The sequence below is a fragment of the Macrobrachium rosenbergii genome, chromosome 59, assembly GCF_040412425.1.
Source record: "Macrobrachium rosenbergii isolate ZJJX-2024 chromosome 59, ASM4041242v1, whole genome shotgun sequence".
In the NCBI taxonomy this organism is placed as follows: Eukaryota; Metazoa; Arthropoda; class Malacostraca; order Decapoda; family Palaemonidae; genus Macrobrachium; species Macrobrachium rosenbergii.
This window is the reverse complement of record NC_089799.1, coordinates 30,807,627-30,830,076: the sequence shown is the minus strand read 5'-3', so window position 1 is coordinate 30,830,076 and position 22,450 is coordinate 30,807,627. Positions and strand designations below refer to the sequence as shown.

The following is a 22,450-nucleotide window of genomic DNA, read 5'->3' as shown; positions in this document are numbered from 1 at the left end:
AGCCCGTTGCTTTCTAACAAAACTTGAAAGAAACTGTGCTCTTTGACACATCCTTGGCCAAGTCAGTGCTAAGGGGCATCGACACTCAGGCCTGAGATGTCGAGTTCCCTAGAAGTAGTACCCCAACACCCTAACCGGACAAAGTAGCACCTCCTTCCAATCATACCTACAAAGTCCTTCGGGAAAGGATAGAAAAGGACTCAAATCCAGATTCTGAATCTTATGAATTCCAGGACCAACTTGAGCGTAACAGACCCCCTTCCCCCTCAAGTGCTTAGCAATGAAGGCCTTGAAGCTTGCCTACTCTCTTCGCCAAAACTACAATAAGCAAAGAAAAAACCACTCTTTGAGTCAGAGCTCTGTCTGGCATTTGAGCTAGGCTCCTGAAGATGAGAATCATAACCCACTTGGGGCCGAATTCCCTGGGTGGGCAAGAACGTTCAAAATCTTCAGAAGTACGAGGGATCTATTTCCTTCAACCAAAGGTCTCAGCCAAGGGCAGCTCTATCATCCTTGATGGCCGGGACAAAGAGAAGCTTCTCACAGTGAAGAAGGGCGAGAAAGTCTGCTACCTGCTAAATAGGCTGATTGGAGAGATACCCTGTCAACTACACCATCTACAGAAGACAGTTCATTTTCCAGTACACAGTCACTGGACATTCCACAAATCCAGACATCCCCTTGTTATGTGCTGAAAAACAACCATCTCCAGGCAGTAAGTGCCATCACCTCCACTGCCTGGTGATTGATACCTCTCAATGTGCAGCTGGCACAGAAGGCTGTGCCACAGGGGAATCTCTCTTATAAAACAAGAGCCAGCAGGTCCGGGAACCACTTGGTATGTGGCCACTGGGAGCCACCACAGTCAAACCGAAGTTCAGGGTGACCAGAGCCCTGTAACAAATCAGACAAAACTTGAGAGGAAGACATAAGCCTCTAAAATGTCCCCTGGGGTACTGTAAAAACGTCCTCCATCGCATCTCATGGTCCACCCCAAATCACCTGTACTCCAGTAACTTCTGTTGTCCCAGTTACGGAGATCATGGTTGGGACTCCCCATTCATGTACCTACACCATCAACCTGTGCGGCAGGAAGGACACCAGTCCCCCCTGCTTGATGATGTAAGCCACTGCCGTAGTGTTGTCACTCATCAACACCCCGGAGTGCCCTACCATCCAGTCCCAAAACTCTTGCTGGGCTAAAAAAAAAAAACAGTCGCCTTGAGTTTCAGGACACTCATACAGAGGTGTCTGTCATTCTAGTCCAACACACCTGCATTGATCATTCTTTCAGGAGTGCACTCAATCCCTAGCAGATGCGTCCAAAAAACAAGAGCAAATCGGGAGGGGAAGTGCCCAACGGCACCCCTAAAAAGAGGCTCCTGTCACCTAACTACCAAGCTAGATCTCTCCTTACTTCCTCCAACAGAGGAAGATGAGAGAAAGGTAGGTCTCTCATCGGAGACCCATCCACTTTTATACTCCACTAAAGGGTGCGAAGGTGAAGCCTCATGAGGGCCCAATTCTACAATGACGACAGATGACCCAGAACGATGTGCCGCTGCCAGGCGGGTTGTTCCTGCCAAGACAGGAACTTCTGCATTGCCTCTCTGAACCTGTCAATAGGAGAATCCAGAGGGAGGACCCTTGCTACTGCCATGTCTATCAGTATGTTCAGACACTTTACCTCTGCTTGTACATGAGATATGACTTCTTGAAGCTGGTCACTATACCAAGATCATGACAAAAAGTCAAGAAGTTGATCTCTGTCCAAGCGACTGCGGCAACGAGCTCACCAGGACCAGCAAATTGCACTGGTAGTTATATAGACATACCCGTGCCATCAAGCTTGAGTTGAGATAAAAAAAAATGAACTGTTGGGGAGCAGTTCCGAGTCTGAAACAAGCGCCTTCAACTAGAACACCATCCCCCCTCGAGGGTAAAGAGGAGATACTTGCAGGAGGACCAATGGGTATTTACTGAACATAAACATCCCTCAAATCCCCCAAAAAGCAAGAAGTTGCCCTCTCTGATAGAATCAAGAACAGAATGGGCATTTCCATCTAGGACTGGTTCTGGCGAATAAACCAGTTCAGTGGGAAGAAGAGTAGAAGATTCCCACAGTGCCTTCTGGGAACATCGCATTCATCTCTTCCCATAGGGCGACCTTGAGCCAAGAGAGAAACATTCGAAGCTCGTCCGGATAAAGGGTGAGGGATGATAAAAAGTCTAGGGGTAGCTGATAGCCTACGTGATGGGTATCCGCTTTCCATGCTTCTGCTCCATGTCGCTGCCAAGCTTGCCGAATGGTTTAACAGGCACCCACCCCCATCAGCAGCAACCGGGGAGAATCACCACACCCCTCGGGTCCTCTGTCTTCTACTGGGGTAGAAGAAGTCTAGATACCTCTACGAGGGGTCAAGGAAGTCAGGCACGTTCCCTGACTAAAGAGGCAGGGCCAGCTTGACCCAAGGGTCGAGCTGCAGTGCCACACAAAGACCTGAAGTCTGAGCATTGCCTCGTGAACGAGCCGAAGCCTGTTCACCGCAGCCTCCCCCTACCTCTAGCAAAGAAGTGGGGAGGATCCCAGAACCAGTCCATTCCCAAGCGTCAAAGCTGACTTGGGATCAACAAACCTAGAAGTCTGAATAAGCACAATGCCTCAGCCCCCAACAGGTTTGCTGCCTAGCAGAGGAGGTAGATAATATCACTAACTCCCAGAGTAACAGTCTCTTGAGAGCTGCATTCTCCTCAGGTGTACAGAAGCCAGAGGAAAAAAATTATCTTAGCCAATGACAGGACCCAAAGCTCGAGCTACGAGACTGCCTGGAGTGCTACTTTGGCAGTCAATCCCAGTGCTGTTGCCTCCAGAACATGATGTTTCCTCTGGTGAGCTAGAGGCAGAGGAAGTGCCTTTCATGAAGAGCTGGACCATGGAGAATCCTCTTGCCTGGAACCAAGAAAACCCATTCAAACCAAAGACTCATCAGCAAGCCTAGACCATGACAGGTTGAACACATTCTGGGTTCCCCATAAAGACTCAATGGTGGAAGCACAGAGCAAGAAAAGCTAATGGCTCTTCCTAGAGATCATTAAAATGACGTACCATTCAAATGATCACAATAGGCCTCTGCAACTCCACAGGATAGAAGCACTCACCAGAGCCCCTAGCGATCTTTAATCATTTGGTCTATGTCCTGTCCCATCCGAAGACCAGCCCAGGAACGTAGGCCTTTGTGTAACAGGCCAGGATGGGAGCAAGAACATTCTTGGTCCCAAGCCCTGAGCCTGTCCGGCTCCTGAAAAAAAATTCTAAGGAGAAGGAGGGACAAGTGAGAGATCTTGAGTACCTTCGCGCTGCCTGTGGAAGACCAAAGTCCCGGCAGGTAAGTGGGGCTGTGGGTGGTCATCAACCTAAGGTAACAACGTCCACCCAGGCCGGGGGAGAGCAGTCCCGTTCACATGAACTTGAGCGGGGACTGTCCCACAAGCGTGCTTCAATCTACTTAAAAGCTGAGGCTTCTACAAGAGAAGAACACAGAGCAGGGGACCTCCTCTTGCCTTGCCAGAGCAACCTGGACGGTTGCTGGGCCAGCATCCTGGGACCCCTGGGCCACTCTTTTGAAGAGTAGGAGGGGGGGTGAAGGGGGGAGCACCTGCATGCTCTCTGCGCACCTTTTCTTGCTGGCTTGTGATGGCAGCTGGGGCCAAGTCAGTACACCAGGGACCCTTGCTAACCCCAGTAAATGGGCTACCACGGTCAGTACCGTTACAAAGGGGTCCAAAGAACCCCAGGCAGAGGTTGCACCCATGAGGTAGGCAACAGGAGACTAGGGCTAATACCAATAGCCCGGGTAGGCGGCCTACTGGGGCCAGTACTGATACACCAGAGGTTTGAAGAATGATGAGTAGCAGTTGCACCTGTGTGCTCAGCAACTGGAGTAGTGGTACAGTGCTCCCCATTTTTATGCAGGAATAGGTTCCAAAACCTCCACGGAAATGCAAAATCTGCAGAAATGCACAAATCCCCTCTAAAAATGCTTATAACTGGCTTATAACTGCCAAATACCTTGTGCCCCTTAAACTAAAATTAAAATAGTACATGGTCTGTCCTTCCCAGGACAGCACCTAACCCAGCGGTTTCTCTCCAAAAAGGGCTACAGTGATTGAGGGGTTTCTATATACGGTACTGTACTGTGTATACAACAACACAATGCAATCACAAAAAAATATTTCAACAAAAAACATGAAACAGAAAGCAAACGGCAGTCGGGCAGGGAAGCGCAGAGGCGTCTTCACATGATTGCAGCCAAAAGCAAAGTGGAGTGAAGACAGACGAGTAGGAGGGGTTTCCCCTTACCGTCAGTAGTCAACAACCTTGTCTGAAAGTTAAACGGCCGTTCTAGCTCGCTTCCGCAAGCTAACTCCTATGTAAAGACCGAAGATTTATATTTATGCAGGAACAATTACATTTTATCAGTATTAATTTACCAGCAAAATTATGTCTCCAAGTAAATTTACAGATAGCTTAAATATCCCAACTTTTATGAAGTTACATAAACCTAAAACAAACAACATACCCTTTCATTAAGCACTCGAATTTGCTGCCTCTCAGCTTCCAAGAATAATCTTTCTTGTTTCAAAAGATGAGCAATTTCCCCAATGTCTGTTTGTAAACTTCCCATGTTGGCAGAATTCTGAAACAGAAATAAACATGTACTGTATAGATTTTCAGCATATTTATCAAACTTATCTAAAACAATGACATATGACAAATTTCAAAAAATTAATGAACAAACATCTATGACTTGCCTTTATCTGAAATATAGTGAAGCAGCTCTAGTACTTTTCATTATCTTGATACCGAGTAGGATCAAGTTACCTGTAAAAATAATGGAGTTAATAAATCTATGAAATGTTACATAAACCAAAAAGCTAAAGTCACACTCATTCAATCAAAATGAAGTTGACTGTGAAGATGAAATTATTGTACAAGAAATCATTTTCATTTGAAATTCACAGAGTGTCTTCCTCCATTAAAACAACTATAAGAAAGATATATATATAGCAGATTTCTAAAGCAATGTGCATTTTTTCTAGATTTAAAAACCAGAGCCTTTAATATAGGGGTACCCTTCAGCATCAGCTGGAGCAGTTGTTGAACACGGTAACAATATCATGATAATGTTGTTAACTGGTGGTTATAGAGAGGGGAGTTTGGTAATAACCCTCACTCCTCTTACATCGCATTCCACTTTTTATTTTCTTTGGCTACAGGGTCAAAGGAGGGCAGTTGAGGAGGGCTTAATTTATAAAAAGCTCTAATTTGGATACCTGAGACAAATACAAATTACGTATCATAAAATGACATTTTTATAATAAAATTAAGTTATATGTATACTTGCCAAGTAAGTACTTAGCTAACGATTATGTGTTACCTTGAATTTTGAATTTAAGATGCTGTGCAAGCATCTTAAATTCAAAATTCAAGGTAACACATCAGTTGCAAAGCAGGGGGTGACAGGCCCATCCCACTGCAACGCGAGTGTAGGAGCGACTTACCGCCAGCGGAGTCATTCTATTTCATTGCCGCACAGTCCATGAAAAAGGGGGAGGGAGGGAGGGTTCTGATTCAGTAATTACTTGGCAAGTATAAAACTTAATTTTATTATAAAAACGTCATTTTTATATAAGTAACTTACCAAGTAATTACTTAGCTGAATACCACATTGCAAGGGGGTTGGGATGAATGGACTGATCTATTCAAAAACACTAGAAATGGCAATGACTTGAACTAGAAAAGAATGGCTAACACTGAAATAATGCTTGTCGCTTCTTTACCTGGTAAGAGAACTACAGCAGGAGAATACTGCCTCTGGTTGGTGCTCATCTTAACCTGTAGTGGCGCGGCGGTGAGCCGAGAATTGCCTCTACATCAGTGGAAGTCTTGCAACGGAGGATGTGCGTGATCGCTGACAAGACGTATGCAGGAAAAAAAAAGTCGCCCTTGCCCTGAGCGCAGTACCACAAACCAACAACCAGAAATCACTGTCACCCACCCTGACACGACAAACCACTCCCATCCGAAGAACTGGTGGGTACTCCAGGTACAAAGTACCCCCAGGCTCCCCAAAAAACTCAACATCATACATCAAGGCAAAGGAGACAGAAGAGAGACAGGATCTCTCCTATGCTTCTACGACCAATACCAAGCCAACCACTGCTAAAGGTCCAAGGGTACTGCAATTTTCAAAAACTGTCTCCACTTCTTCCAAATAATGAGATGAGAAGATCAACTTGCCCCTCCAAAAGGTCAACTGAAGAATTGATGAGAGGGATAAATTGTGCTTGAAGGCGAGAGATAGCCACTGCTCTAACTTCATGAGCTTTAACTTTAATCAAAGGAAAAGTGTCTCCTGAATCTGGGAATGCACTTTGGAGATCAGCTCTCTAATAAAGAACCAAAGGGCATTCTTTGACAGTGGACGAGAAGGATTCTTGACTGAACACCAGAGGTTGCTAGCAGGTCCTCTGATCTTCTTGGTCTTATGCAGATAGTACCTCAGAGCTCTGACTGGGCAAAGAACCCTCTCCTCTTCATCCGGGCCCAGGATATCCATTAAATCCTTAATATGGAAGGAGCGAGGCCAAGGCTTAGAAGGATCCTCAATCTTAACTAAGAAGCCTAAGATGAAAGAGCACACTGCATCTCCTTGGGAGAAGGCTACCCTCTTGTCGATCGCGTGCAGCTCACTAACACATTTGGCCATAGCCAGGGCTACTAAAAAGAGGGTCTTCCGCATAAGGTCCTTGAGGGAAGCAGAACCGAGTGGCTCGAAAGGGGGACCAGTAAGCCGTTTACGGACTACATCCAAGTTCCAAGACACTAAATCAGATTTCTTCTGCTTGGAAGTGTCAAATGATTTAATGAGATCATTAAGATCTTGGTTAGAAGAAAGATCCATAACTACATAACTATGTGTTTAAAAGCTGAGGTAAGCGTTGCTCAGTATCCTTTAATGGTGGACAAGGAAAGACTTCTAGAGGTCCTCAGGTAAAGGAGAAAGTCCGCAATCTGGGTTAAAGATGTCTCATAAGACGAAATGTGATGTCTGTTGCACCATCAACGAAACACTGTCCACTTTGACTGGTAAATGTTGCAAACAGATTGTCATCTGCACTTTGCAATAGCTTCCGCAGCTGCCCTTGAAAAACCTATCGCTCTGATGAGTTTCCTGACAGTCTGAAGGCTGTCAGAGCGAGTGGACAACCCTTGGTGATATCTCTTGAAGTGAGGTTGTTTGAGTAGCCACAGTCTTTGAGGAAGCAGCCTCAGGAAGTCTACCAGAAAACATAGAAAGTCCAGGAACCACTCCTTCGTGGGCCAGAACGGCGCTACAAGAGTCATAGAAGTGTTGTGGTGTGACATGAACTTGTTCAGGACTTCCCTCCCCAAGCCGAAGGGCGGGAAGGCGTAAAGGTCCAGATCCGACCAGTCTATGAGTATGGCATCCGTCACCCATACCAGGGGATCCGGGGCTGGAGAGCAGAAGAGAGGAAGGCGACTGTTTCTTGAGGCAGCAAACAAGTCTGTGGACAGTTTGCCCCACAATCTCCAAAGGTTGACACAGATCCTGTAGTCCAGGGAGGACCTGCTTCCGACAGCTCAACTCGTCCGCCAGGACATTTAATTTCCCCTGAACGAAACAAGTGACTCGCATCACTTGATTCTGGTGTGCCCAAAGAGGAAGGTCCTTTGCAATCTGGCAGAGGGAAAAGGAACAAGTGCCTCCTTGTTTCTTTATATATGACAGAGTGGTGGTGTTGTCCGCATGAACAACCACTGTCTTGTTTCAAATTGAAGTTGAAAAACGATAGAGACCTAGATGAATGGCCTTCAGTTCTTTTACGTTGATATGAAGATTGATTTCCTCCGGGGACCATGTTCCGGAAACTTCTTGACTCCCTAGAAGAGCTCCCCAGCCTAGATCCAAAGCGTCTGAGTAGAAGTCTAGGTCGGTGCTCAGAGGATATAGAGATTTTCCCTGCGAAAGTCTTCCTTTGGACAGCCACCATTGGGGGTCCAATTTTATCTCTTGAGTGATGGAAAAGACAACAGAGTCTGATTAATCTTCCTGTCCCAGTTGGCTTTGAGGTAGAATTGGAGAACTCTTGTGTGCAATCTGCCCAACTTGACGAAGGTCTCGATAGACAACAGAACCCCTAGAAGGCTCATCCACTGACAGGCCAAAGATAATACAAGATAAATGTGGTCTGGTACAACCACACACCTGTCTGTATTATCTGCTGAACCGAAAGATTCTTCTGGAATGCGAGGGACAGGGATATGCCCGCCTACATGATCTCTCGCCCTGACTGAAGAGCAAGCCCGTTGCTGTCTCACAAAACTTGAAAGAGAATTTACTCTTAGACACCTCTTCTGTGGCCAAGTTGGTATTAACGAGGAGGTGTCAACACTCAGGCTTGAGATGCGAGTTCTCTGAGGGTGATACCACAGCACTCTAATCAGAAAAAGTAGTGTCTCATTTTAATTACTATATCCACAAAGTTCTTTCAGAGGGTCTGAAACAGACTCGAATCCGGCATCAGGGAACTAAGGATTCTGAGTCTAAGATCACCTTCCCAAGTGCTAGCATCGAAGGCCACGAAGCTCACCTACTCTCTTTGCCAAGGCTAGGAAGAGCAAAGAAACAAATACAGAGCCAGACCTCTGTCTGGTGACCCACTCAACAGCCCGTATGGCATATGAGCTAGGCTCCTGAAGATGAGAATCACAACCCACTTGGGGGCTTGAGTTCCCTGGGTGGGCAAGACTGTTCTAAACTTCTCAGAAGAATAGATCCCTCCCAAGGATGAGAGATCTATTTCCTTCAACCAAAGGACTCAGCCATGGGCAGCTCTACTGCCCTTAACGGCTAAGACAAAGAGAAGCTTCTCAAGGTGGAGAAGGGTGAGAAAGTCTGCTGTCTGATGCATAGAAGCTCTGATTAGAGAGATACCCCATTGACTAAACCAACTGCCGAAGACAATGCATCTCCACTGATACTGATGAATATTCCACAAGTATCCAGGCATCTCCTTGTTGTGTGTCATGAAAAAACCCTCTAGCTCGCAGAGATGTTAGATAGTCTCCATGCTTGAAGTGCCATCACCTCCCCTGCCAAGTGGTACCTCTCACATGTGTCTGGTACAGAAGGCTGTGTTGCTGGGGAATCTTCTTGTAAAACAGAGCCTGCAGGACCGGGACCCACTCAGTGTGTGGCCACTGGGCGACACCAGAGTCAAACTGAAATTCAAGGTGATCAAAGCCTGTTGATCACTTACTGAATCAGACAAAAATGGAGAGGATGGCATCAGCCTCTAAAATGTCCCCCTGGTTGCTGGAAAAATGTTCCCCATCGCAACCATAGGCCAGCACAAATGAGCTGTACTCCGGTAACTTTTGTCATACTGGTTACAGAGAGCTCATGGTTTGGACTCCCCATAATTCAGTGTCTCTCTGCAATGTCTTGGTGTAGGGACTCTGTCCCTATCAGCAGACTCTGGAGATTGAGCTCATCTGCCACCCTATCCAAGACCCCGGAATGTACCAGGCTGACAGCCCCACCCAGTATGCTACTGTCCACTCGTGTACTTACACCATCAGCCTTGCAGCCGGAAGGACATCAGTCCTCCATGCTTGTTGACATATGCTTACCATAGTGCTGTCACTCGTCAGCACCACAAAGTGTCCCACTATTTGAGCCCAAAACTCTTGCTGGGCATCCTTTTCCCATACTTCCACTTCCAAACTTGCCCAATGGCTTAACAGGCACCACACCCATCAGCAGCAACTGGGAAAGACTGCCGGACCCCTGCATCCTCCATATTCTGCTGGGGTAGGAGAAGTCTGGGTACCTCTATGAGGAGTCGAGGAAGTCTGGGACTATCTCTGACCAAAGGGGAAGGGCCAGCATGACCCTAAGGTCAGGCTGCAGTGCCTTGCAAAGACCTAAATGACTTATCCATTGCCTGTGAATGACCAGAAGCCTGTCCACTGCTGCCTCCCCCTCCCTCTAGCAAGGAGGGTGGGAAGGATCCTAAAACCAATCTGTCCCCAAGCATCAAAGCTGACTCGGGACTAACAGACCTAGATGTTTGAAGCAACACTGGTGGCTGTCAAGTGGAGGAAGCAGATAATATCACTGCTTTCCATGGTAACAGTTTCGAGGACAGCATTCTCCTCAGGTATATAAACACCAAGGATAAAAATGATCTTGGTCAATGATAGGCCCAAAGATCGATCTACGAGACTAACTGGAATGCTGCTCTGGCAGTCAATTCTGGTGCCGTTGTCTCTGCTTGCAACAGGGAGATGCCCTCCGCACAGAGATGTTCTAGGGACAGACCAGGACACAGACAAGTCAGGTCCAGGTAAACCTAAAATACAGCAATGATCTCTGAGAGAACATGATATTTCCTCTGATGGGCTAGAGGCAGAGAAAGTGCATTGCACGAATAGCTGGACCAAGGAGCATTCTCTTGCCCAGGGACGTATCAAGAGAAAAGATAATGTCTCTTCCTTGGGATCATTAAAAAGACATGCCATTCTAATGACCTCCACAAAATGTCTCTCTAACTCCATCAGAGAGAAACACTCACCAGAGCACCTGGCAATCTCTTAAACATTTGGAATATGTCTGTTCAGGCTGTGGACTGAACAGGAACCTAAGCCTCCATGTCATGGGCCGGAATGGGAACAAGAAGGTTTCCAGTCACAAGCACCGCACCTGTCCGGCTCCTGTCTCCCAGAATAAATTTCTGAGGAAGGAACATGTGAGAGTTCACAAACACCCTCACCCCCTCCTGCTGAAGACCAAAGTCCTGGCAGGTAAGCAAGGCTGTGGGCAGTCATCTAACCTCGATGACAATATACAGCTGGGTCAGGGAGAGCAGTCCTGCTCACACAAACGTGAGCAGGGGCTATCCCATGGTCATGTTTCATTCTAAATACTTAGAAGCCAAGGTTTTTACAAGGGAAGAAGACTGAGCAGGGGGACCCCTTGCCTTAACCAAGCAACCAAAGCGGTTGCTGGGCCACCATCCCAGGACCCCTGGACTATTCTCTTGAAGAGTGAGGGGGAGGGGGGGGAGGGAACACCTGCAAGCTCTCTGCTCACCTTTCCTTACTGGCATGTGCTGGCAGCTGGGACCAGGTCCGTAGACCAAGCACCCTTGCCAACCCCGGTAGACAGGCTTCCAGGCCTGGTACCGGCACAGGGTCTACACCAGAGCGGGGTCGGCACCAGCATGAGGCCAGAACCAGCAGCCCAGGTAGGCAGGCCACTGGGGCTGGTACCAGTACACCAGGGATCCGAAGAACCCTTGGTAGTAAGAAGCCATAGATGGTACTGATAGCCTGGGTAGATGGCCTACTGGGTCCGGTGCTGGTACACCGAGGTTCCGAAGAACACCAGGTAGCAGCTGCACCCATGCACTCGGCAACAGGAGAAGCAATACTGAAGGCCTGGGTAGGAAGCCTGCCGGGCCTAGTGCTGGTACACCGGAGGTCCAAAGAACCCCGGGTAGCAGTTGCAACCATGTGCTCGGTGATGGGAGCAGCAGTACTGAAGGCCTGGATAAGAAGTCTACCGAGGTCAGTGCCGGTACACCAGGGGTCCAAAGAACCCTGGGTAGTGGTTGCACCCATCAGCTCAGTGGCGGGAGCAGCAGTACTGAAGGCCCAGGTAGGATGCCTCCTGGAATCAATACTGGGACCACTTGAGTCCAAAGATCCCCAGGTAGCAGCTGCACCTGTGCACTCAGCAACAGGAGCAGCAGTACTGAAAGCCCTGGTAGGAAGCCTACTGGGCCTGTGTCAATATCAATGGGTCTGAAGAACCCTGGGTAGCAGCTGCAACCGCGCACTCGGCAACAGGAGCAGCAGTACTGAAGACCCAGGTAGGAAGCCTACTGGGGACAGTGCTGATACAACAGGGTCCGAAGAACCCAGGGTAGCAGCTGCACCCATACACTTGGCAATGAGAGCAGAGGTACCATGGTACCACTAGCAAGAGACTAGGCCTGGTATCAGTAGACCGGTAGACAGGCTACCAGGGTCGGTACCATTATACTGGGGTTCCAGAGAACCCCAGGCAGCCATTGCACTCGTGCTTAAGGCAATGGAAGCAGAGGTACCAGGATACTGCTTGTGCAACACCAGGCCTGGTACTGGTAGACTGGTACCGGGGCTGGCACTACTGAGCTCAGTATCAGTATACTGTACAGTGCCAGGGTTCCAGAGAACCCCGGTAGCAGTTGCACCTGTGCACAAGGCAAAAGGAGCAAGAGGCAACCTCCTTCTGCTTGCCAGCTTGGAAGAAGAAGGGGGGAGGAGGTGACAGCACTCGATGACGAAGACGAAAAAACAGACAATAATGACAACTTCCTTCTCATCATCTTGAATTTGCTGAGTGGGCCTTCAGCAACAGCGCGTTGAAAACATCACTCACAGATGATGTACTGTATATGGCAGTACTTGGGAACTCAATCCTCATACTGGATGAGGGGTTACCAGGGGAGTAGGAGCAGTCCTACAGCTAGCCGACACCGTGGCCGGTAAGTCATCCTGGGCATGGTCAGAGCAGATACCAGCAAGTCCCTTGAGTCTAAGAATGATTATTAAGTTCAAAAGACACTTGGCTCTCCCGAGAGTCCTAGAGGAGGCCTAGAAAGCCACATAACTCTCTAAGGCCTTAGGCCTCAACATTACCTGAAAAAAGAAGTCGGGTTAGATTGCTTATTACACTCTGTCATGGTGTGACATGTGATAATAAATGATAATGAATGAGGATCAATCTCAATAAAGAGAGCAACCGAATGCACAGTCTGTCCTTCCCTGGACAGTGCCTAACCCAGCGGTTTCCTCTTCAAAAGGCTACAGTGATTGAGGGGTTTGTGTATGTTACAAACAGAAATCACTCAAAAATATATCACCAAAACAAAACAAAACAAGACAAAGCAAACAGCAGTCGGGTAGAGCAGTGCAGAGATGTCTTCACATGACTGCAGCCGAAAGCAAAGTGGAGTGCAGATCAATGAGTCAGTGGGGCTTCACACCCTACCATTGGTAGTCAACAACCTTGTTTGAAAGTTAACAGACGTTCCAGCTCACATTCACAAGCAAAATCCTATGCAAAGACCGAAGGTTTGTATTTGCTTAGGAACAAATACAAATTCCAGTTCAGGCAGTCCCCAGTTATCAGCGGGCTTGGTTATTGGTAATCCAGTTTCTCAGCGCTTGTCTAGCGATGAAAATCTGCAATTTCCGGCACTGGTATGTGCCGATTTCCACTTATTGGTGCCGATAATCAGGTATTCGCGCTAATACATACCTAACAGAGGCACCGATAACCAAAAATTGATGATTTTCGCTCATCATCATGCCATCGGAACAGAACCCCCGGCGATAACTGGGGACTGCCTGTTCTTTACTTTAAAAATTTGCTATTGATTCCTACACAAATACAAACCTTCAGTCTTTACATAGGAGACTAACTCATTTGAGAGTAGAGTCTGAGTAACCCACTGAACCGACTGGAGATTGGCGCTGAAAATCCAGTTAACAGCATCACTAGACAAGGGCCGTAAAACTGGATTATCATTAACCAATGCTGCTGGTATTCTAGGACTGCCTGTACTTTGAAAAAAGGCTTGGAAGAACCCAAGAGTGTCAGAGACAATAAAACTTGCTAATATGATCAATGGGTTTGTTTTATTGCCTATCACTCTCTCCACTTGTCTACAGAGAGGGAGGGGGGGACATGCAACCAAACCATCTGTCACCCACAAACTCATCTGTCTTTAAGAGAGAGACAGGTAAAAGAGAGAAGGGAGGAGACCAGTCACTCACTCCTTCCCCCAGGTTACCAAACACCTTAGATGAGATGCACTTGTTCCCTAAAGGAGCTGGATGAGCAAAACAACTTGTTGGGCAGCCACCACAAGATCCAAGGAAAATTGTGTCCAAAGACTTATGGGCAAATGCCAAAGACAATACGTGGTAAAGTGGTCTGGCGCGACCACAAACCTGCTCATATTACCTGCTGAACCAACAGGTTCTTCCAGAATGGAAGGGACGAGGCAATGCCCCTGACTTCATGGTCTCTCACCTGGACTGAACTCTCACGAAGCTTGAAACAGTATGTGCTCTTGGACACCTTTTCCTTGGCCAAGTCAGTACTAAGAGACATCGAGACTCAGGCCTGAGATGCCAAGTTCTCTTGAGGCAGTAAATACTAACCAGACAAAGTAGTGTCTCACTCCGGTCATACCTACAAAATCCTTTGGGAGGGGACTGAAATGGACTCAAATCTGGTATCAGGGACCTACAGATTCTGAGTTACGAATTCCGGTACCAACTCATGTGTAACAGATCACCTTCCCCTCGAGGCTTAGCATCGAAAAGCCATGAAGCGCACCTACTCTCTTCGCTAAAGCTATGATAAGCAAAAAAAAAAAAAAAAAAAAAAACATTCTTTGAGTCAGAGCTCTGTCTGACGACTATCTCAACAGATTGTACAGTGTACGAGCTAGGCTCCTGAAGATCAGAGGCGCAACCCACTTGGGGACCTGGGTTCCCTGGGTGGGCAAGACTGTCCAAATCATTAGTATAAAGATCCCTTATGGGGACGAGATCTATTTCCTTTAACTGAAGGACTTGGCCAAGGGCCACTCTATCGTCCATCATGGCTGAGACGAAGAGAAGTTTCTCACGGTGAAGAAGGGTGAGAAAGTCTGCTACCTGCTGAAAGAAGCTATGATTGAAGAGATACCCCATTGACTACACCAGCTACAGAAGATGTTCCATTTCCTCCAGTACACAGCCCCTGAATATTCCACAATATCCAAACATCTCTTGTTATGCAACAAGAAACAACACCCTTACTCGCAGTAAATGCTGGATAGTCTCCAGGCATGAAGGACCATCACCTCCAATGCCTGGTGATACCTCTCAACATGCAGCTGGCACAGAAGGATGTGCCATGGGAGAATCTCTCTTGTACAACAGAATCAGCAGGTCCAGGAACAGCTCGGTGTGTGGCCACTGGGAGCCACCAGAGTCAAACCAAAATTCAGGGTGACGAAAGCCCTGTTGATCACCTAACAAATATGTCCCCTGGGTGCTGGAAAAACATCCTCCATCGCAACCCAAAGTTTAGCACAAATGAGCCGTACTCCAGTAACTTCTGTCATACCAGTTATGGAGAGATCACGGCTGGGATTCCTATAACTCAATAAGTCTCTCTGCAATGTCTTGGTGTAGGGATCATCAGGCTCTGGCGACTAAGTCTGTCTGCCACCCCATTCTGAGATCCCAGAAAGCACCTGGCTGACAGCTCAACCGAGTGTGCTATTGCCCATTCATGTACCTGCACCGTCAACCTGTGAAGCTGGAAGGACACCAACCACCCCCAGCTCGGTGTATGCCACTACCATAGTGTTGCCACTTGTCAACACCATGGAGTGCCCCACCACTAGGTCCTGAAACCCTTGCTAGGCTAAAAAAAGCCACCTTGAGTTTCAGGACACTGAAGTGGTGTCTGTCATTCTGGTCACACTCACCTGCAACAAACATTCTTACAGGTGTGTGCTCTATCCCAGCAGATGCATCTGAAAAACAAAAGCACCTCAGGAGGGAAAGAGCCCAACGGAACCCCTAAGCTAGCTATCTCCTTACTTCCTCCAATAGAGGAAGATGAGGGGAAGGGGAAGGTGGGTCTATTGCCAGAAACCCACATTCATCCTCCAAAAGAACAATTCTATACTGACAACAAGTGACCCAGAACTACGTGGCATTGCCGAGCAGGTTGTTCCTGTTGAGGCAGAAACTGATGTGCTGCCTCTCTGAACCTGCCAATTCAAGAATCCAAAGGGAGGGTCCTGGCTGTTGCTATGTCTGTCAGCATGTTTGAGATTTTACTCTCTGCTTTCAGGTGAGATCTGAATTCTCAAAGTTGATCACTATACCCAAGTCACGACAAAAACTAATGATGCTGATCTCTCTTTAGCGACTGCAGCAACGCGCTTGCCAGGACCAGCCAATTGCGCTGGTACTTCCGTAGATGCACCTGTGCAATGGAGCTCAGGTGGAAATAAATGAACACTCAAGTGAACCCTTTGGAAGAGGTTAAGAGTCCGAAACAAGCACCTTAAGCTACAGCATCGTCCCCCCCCCGGGGGTAAGGAGGAGATACTTGTGGGAGGACCTATGGGTAGGTATTCAACATACATTGCCCTCACATACCCCAAAAAGCAAGAGGTCCTTCTCTAGGACTGGTTCTGACAAAAACTGGTTCTGTGGGAAGAGGGGTAAACAATTCCCACAGCGTTCTGGAAGCACTGCATTCACCTCTTCCCACAGGGCGAAGTCCTTCCTTGAGTCAGGAACTAACATTCGGAACCATACCGGAAAGAGGGTGAGGGATGATGAAGACTCCAGGGTAGCCAAACTGCATCTGACAGGCATCCACTACACATGCTTCCACTCCATGTCACTGCCAAGCTTGCCTAATGGCTTGACAGGCACTCGTCCCCTACCGGCAGCAATCGAGGAGAAACACAGCACTCCTTGCATCCTCCATCTTTTACTGGGGTAGAAGTCTGGATACTTCTACGAGGGGACAAAGTCTGGGACTTTCTTTGACCAACGAGGAAGGGCCAGCCTGACCCAAGGGTCGAGCTGCACTGCCACGCGACGACAAGAAGGTCTTAGCCACCACCTGGTGAATGAGCCAAAGCCTGTCCACAGCGGCCTCCCCCTATGTCTAACAAAGAAGGGGGGGATCCAAGAACCGGTCCATTCCCGAGTGGCAAAGCAGACTTGTGATCAACAAACCTAAAAGTAAGAAACAGCACGGCATCTCAACCCCACAGGTTTGCTATCTAGTTGAGGAGGTAGATAATATTCTCCTCGCATGTACGGAAGCCAGAGGGAAAAAACGATCTTGGCCAATGACAGAACCCAAAGATTGATCTACGAGACCAACTGGAATGCTGCTCTGGCAGTCAATTCCAGTGCCGTTGTCTCCACCTGCGATAGGGAGACTCCTTCCACAAGGAGACGTTCTAGCGGCAGACCAGGACAGATGAGATAGGTCCGGGTCAACCTAATAGACAGAAATGATCTCTCTGAGAGAACATGATATTTCCTCTGGTGAGCTAGAGGCAGAGGAAGTACCTTGCATGAATAGCTGGAATGGGGAGAATTCTCTTGCCCAGAACCAATAAAACTCACTTCGACAAAAACTCATCAGCAAGCCTAAACCATGACAGGTCGAATGCTCTGTGGGTTCCCTCAGGGTTCCCAGAAAAATTCAATGGCAGAAGCAAGGAGCAAGAAAAGATGTCTCTTCCTCAAAATCATTATAATGAGGTATCATTCCAAGGATCTCCACAATAGGCCTCTGCAACTCCGTAGGTGAGAAATACTCACCAGAGCCCTTGGCGATCTCTTGATCATTCGGCGTACATCCTCTCACATCAGAGGACCAGACCAGGAACATGGGCCTCCGTGTAATAGGTTGGGAAGGGAGCAAGAATATTTTCAGTCCCAAGCCCTGTACCTGTCCGCCTTCCATCTCCTGTAAAAAACCCTAAGGAGGCGGAGGGAACAAGAGAGAGGCACAGGCACCCTTGCCCCGCCTGCCGAAGACCGGAGTTTCAACAGGTAAGCAAGGCCATGGGCAGTCAATGTCCACCAGGGTCGGGGAGAGCAGTCCCACGAGTGTGCTTCAATCTACTTAGAAGCTGAGGCTTCTACAAGAGAAGAACACTGAGCTGGGACCTCATCTTACCTTGCCTGAGCAACTGGGCAGGTCGCCGGGCCACTATCCTGGGACCCATTAGACCGCTCTCTTGAAGAGCAGGAGGGGGGGTGAGAGTGTGCCAACTTGCTCTCTTCTCGCCTTTCCTCACTGGCTTGTGCTGGCAGCTGACACCGGGTCCGTAGACCAGGGACCCTTGCCAACCCTGGTAGACATGCTGCCTGGGCCGGTACCGGTACACTGGGGGTCCAAAGAACCCCAGGTGGCACCCATGCGTTTGGCAACAGGAGCAGTGGTACCACTAATGAGAGACCATGGGTGGTACTGAAAGCCCGGATAGGAGGCCTACCGGGGCTGGTACCAGTACACTAGGGGTCCGAAGAACCCCTGGTAGCGGTTGCACCTGTGCGCTCAGCAACAGGAGCAGCAGTAGTACTGCTAACGAGAGACCAGGGCTGGTACCGAAAGCCTGGATAGGAGGCCTACTGGGGCCAGTACTGGTACACCAGGGTCCAAAGAACCCTGGGTAGCGGTGATACCAGTGCACTCGGCAATGGAAGCAGAGGTACCATGGTACCACCAGCGAGAGATCAGGCCTGGTAAGCAGGCTACTGGGGCCAGTACTGACAGCACAGGTAGGCAGGCTACCAGGACCAGTACCAGTACACCAGGCGTCCGGAGAATCTCGGGTAGCAGTTGCACCCATGTGCTAGGCAATGGGAGCAGCAGTGCAACCTTCCTCTACCTCCGCTTGCTAGCTTTGGAAGGAGGGGAGGAGGCGACAGCACTCGACGACGAAGACAACAATGATGACTTCCTTCTCCTCTTCTTGATTTCCCTGAGCATGCCTTCAACAATAGCGTGTAGAGAAGAACATCACTCACAGATGATGTATACGGCAGTACAGTACCTAGGAACACAATCTTGATGGTGCATGTGGGGTTACCAAGGCAGTAGGAGCAGTCCTACAGCTACCAGACACTGTGGCTGGTACATCGTCCTGGGCATGATTGGAACAGATACAGGCAGGTCCCTCATAGCTTACAAGTGATTATTAAGTTCAAAAACAAAAGACACTCGGCTCTCCTGAGAGGCCTAGAGAGGCACATAACTCTCTAAAGCCATCAGCCTTCACAACACCAGAAAAAGAAGTCAGATTAGATGGTTTTAACTTACACTCATATCATGGTGTGACATGCAAAAATTAATGAGGATTGACCTCAAAAAGAGAGAAACCAAATACACAGTCTGTGCTTCCCTAGAAACCACCCAGCCCAGTAGTTTCCTCTCCAAAAAATGCTAAAGTGATTGAAGGGCTTGTATAAATAGATAACAACAAATAAAAATCACATGAAAATATTTCAACAAAAGACATAAAATAGAAAGCAAACGGCAGTCAGGCAGTGAAGCACAGAGACTTCTTTACACGACAGCAGCAGAAAGTACAGTATAGTAAAGTGCAGACTGATGAGTGGGTGAAACTTCCCCCCTTCCGTCGGTAATGAATGATCAAGCCTGAGAGTTAAAAGGCCATTCCAGCTCGGACCAACATGCTGAATCTTATATAAAGACTGAAGGTTTGTATTTGTGTAGGAAAAAATCTTTTTTCACATAATTCCTTATACAGTTCTGATGAATTCAACATTCACCTTCCTTGGAAATGTTATGCTGACCCTAAACATATTTTAACAATGTTAGACTAGGAGGCCAGGACCTCTAAATTTCCTTTGAATATACTGTACTGATAAAGAGGGCAAGAGAAAAGCAAATAGAGTTAGGTGGACAGAGGGTAATTTTAACTTTGGCTATAGCCCTGTACTTTACTTAATAATTCAGAATGCTGTGGATAAGGTTAGGCTGGGGGATTCAGGAGGACCACGCTACTCCCACCAGACTGGGAAGATGCGGTGCCCTTAGCCTATCACTAATTAAAATAAGTTGCCTATACACAATATGAAATTGTAACCTTCAGTTATGAAGAGCGCTCTTCATCAAATTATAAGGTAAGACAGCTCCCCCTGGCCCCCCCTCCATGGCTAACACAGAAAAATTGTAAACAGTAAACACGCCTAGTTGCGTGGTATTTTATATTGGCATCTTATCAGATTTTACCCAAAAAAGTTATAATGTTTACTTAAATATAATTGAATTTGGCTTTCCCCCACCTAAAAATCTCAGTTCCTCAGAGAGGGCCCCAATATTACTGTTCGATATAGGGGGTGGGATTAATTAACCACACATTCATGTTGGCAATGAAAGTCAAGTCAGCCAATAACCTGGAACATCTTATCTGGGACATCCAAAAGAGTGAAATTTAATTCGCAGTCGATTACAGGTTTAATACTAGTATATCTCGCGTTAGAAATGTACACACGAATTGTTCAGGCGCTTTCCCAATTCACTAAAGTAGGTTACCCATTCAATAACCTAATGGACACGCTAGGCCAACACACCAGGAAACTTGAAGAGCTTATTTAGCCTACGGAAGGCGTCAGGAGAGATATGATCACAACGAAGACCATTGGCAACTCATTTAAATGTTCCAAAAGCGTTTGTCAGTGTAAATGTCAGAAGCGAAGAGCCCAATCAAGAGCCCAGTACAGCGACCTTAGGGCTACGCTGACGACTCTTCATCTGAACTTCACCTGTTACTTTCTCTTTTATTTGACTTTCCTCACGCGAGCGACCCCATACTCGCAAATACTTCATTTCTTGTTATCACAGGAGAAAATTACCTGAGATTTTTTTCACGTCGCTATTTCGGAGATAAATAACCTTTTCATTACCTCCCACCACTGTCACTCGCACCATATTTAGGTCGCGTTCACAAACGTCATGTGACCGAGATGAAAACAGCGAATGCCGAATGTGTTCGTGTGTCAACATGGCTGGGAAGTGGAAGCGAAAATATTCACATCGACTTTCGTCCTGACTGCCAAAAGATTTTAATGTTATAATCAAGTCTGCAACAGAAATGAATTTGGGAAGTGCAGACTTATAAAAGGTCCCTGTAAGACTGCGTTGCCCGAAAATCCAAATGCCGTCCTTTAAATGCAAGAGCATAATTTTAGTCGCCCTTGGTTATATTTACATCAGTAGTGCACAAATTTCTTGTAGGAAAGTTTTGCAGCGTGTATATCGTACGGTTAGGTGCACACACATATATATATATATATATATATATATATATATATATATATATATATATATATATATATATATATATATATATATATATATATATATATATATATATATATAATACATAAACACACAACACACACACACACACACACACACACATATATATATATATATATATATATATATATATATATATATATATATATATATATATATATATATATATATCCTACGTCACTATACTTGCTTTAATAGTTTTTAAAGACACCCACTCAGCTTCTGCCAGAGATTTAACTCTTTTAGATTGAGTGGTTCGTGGTGGTAGATTTCTGGTTCCTAATATTAGCAGTTATGATTTGGACCATCGATGGACGGTCTCTTGTTTGTCACTTTTTCATAAGTTGTGTTTTAATAGAGATTTTTACACTCACAATTGATCCCTGACCCTTTTTTCCTGCCGAGAGCAACCAGATTCGCTGAACAGCAGCACCGATATGCAGTAAATGTGCTTCTCTGTCGTTTCCACAGGTCCTTTATTCCTCACAACGTTGGACTGTGCAACAGGCTCCCTGAGGATGTCACAAGAGAAGGTTCTTTTAATTAAAGCTACAATAACAGACTATTCGTATGAATCTGGGTACTCTCCACTGGAAATAAGGCAGAAGCCCACGTTCGTAACTTTTGTGTAGGCCACTGTGACATATTAGTTGTGATTCTGTGGATAAATGTGGCCTCACTTGTCAAGTTGACGACTGAATTAGCTTTCGGGGTATCTGCTAGCTTTTTTTTTTTAGCTTCATTTGCTAATTTCCTATATTGTAATTCGTATGGGTGAGAGGAAATGAACCTCCATTGTTCTGGTAATCGGCATCTACTTTAGTAGTATTCCCGGCATCAGAGAGCGTGGAGTCTCTGCCAGATCTGTACACGTTATCTAAGATGATATCTACTAAATGGCCTCCTGTACTAAAACATTGGCAAAGAGACTGGCCGCATCCGGAGATGCTTCAGTGGTTTTAAGGATTTTTGATAAATTCAATGGAGGACTTCAAAAAGCAACCTGCAGAGATGTAGGGCCTTAAGATTTTGTTTTTGATTGGCTACCCTACATGAGACTCAGGGACATCATCTGGGATACTGTGGGCCTGGGTTGGTTGCCAAGTTTATGGGTTTTGATAATCATAAAGTGATATCCTAGTCAGAAAGAAGTCGCCAACCACTTTAGGAACCTGACATCTTGCTGCAGACTGTTGCCCTGGTTATCATGTTATTTTACTGTCCCTTCTCTTCTGTGTGTCCGTTGGGTCCTTGTCTAGTGCTTCAAATTTGGATGTGTTTTTGAGGATATCATTCGTTTTCACGTATTTACTTCGCAAAGACAGACCCTGTCCTTCTTGCTGGAATTTTTTTAGGCGATCAGTGAGCAAGTCTGTTGTGATTCTCTTTGCTTCGTTGTTTGATTTGTACTGTAGGCTATAACC

At 46.8% G+C, this 22,450-nt stretch overlaps 1 protein-coding gene across 2 annotated transcripts in view; it reads right to left on the bottom strand.

Moving 5' to 3' along the window:
* The window catches only part of Gapvd1 (GTPase activating protein and VPS9 domains 1), a 168,871-nt gene extending 148,180 nt beyond the window's left edge, over window positions 1–20,691 (bottom strand). The window contains exons 1-3 of one of the 2 annotated variants that reach the window (XM_067102135.1): window positions 20,561–20,691; window positions 4,813–4,882; window positions 4,581–4,697 (exon numbers count right to left, since the gene is read on the bottom strand). In XM_067102135.1, the coding sequence (XP_066958236.1) occupies window positions 4,581–4,685 (105 nt within the window). In that variant the 5' untranslated portion in view covers window positions 4,686–4,697; window positions 4,813–4,882; window positions 20,561–20,691. Of the gene's footprint in view, window positions 1–4,580; window positions 4,698–4,812; window positions 4,883–20,278 lie in introns of both variants that reach the window. The other variant, XM_067102136.1, reaches the window with a different exon arrangement.
* Window positions 20,692–22,450: the final 1,759 nt, after the last annotated feature.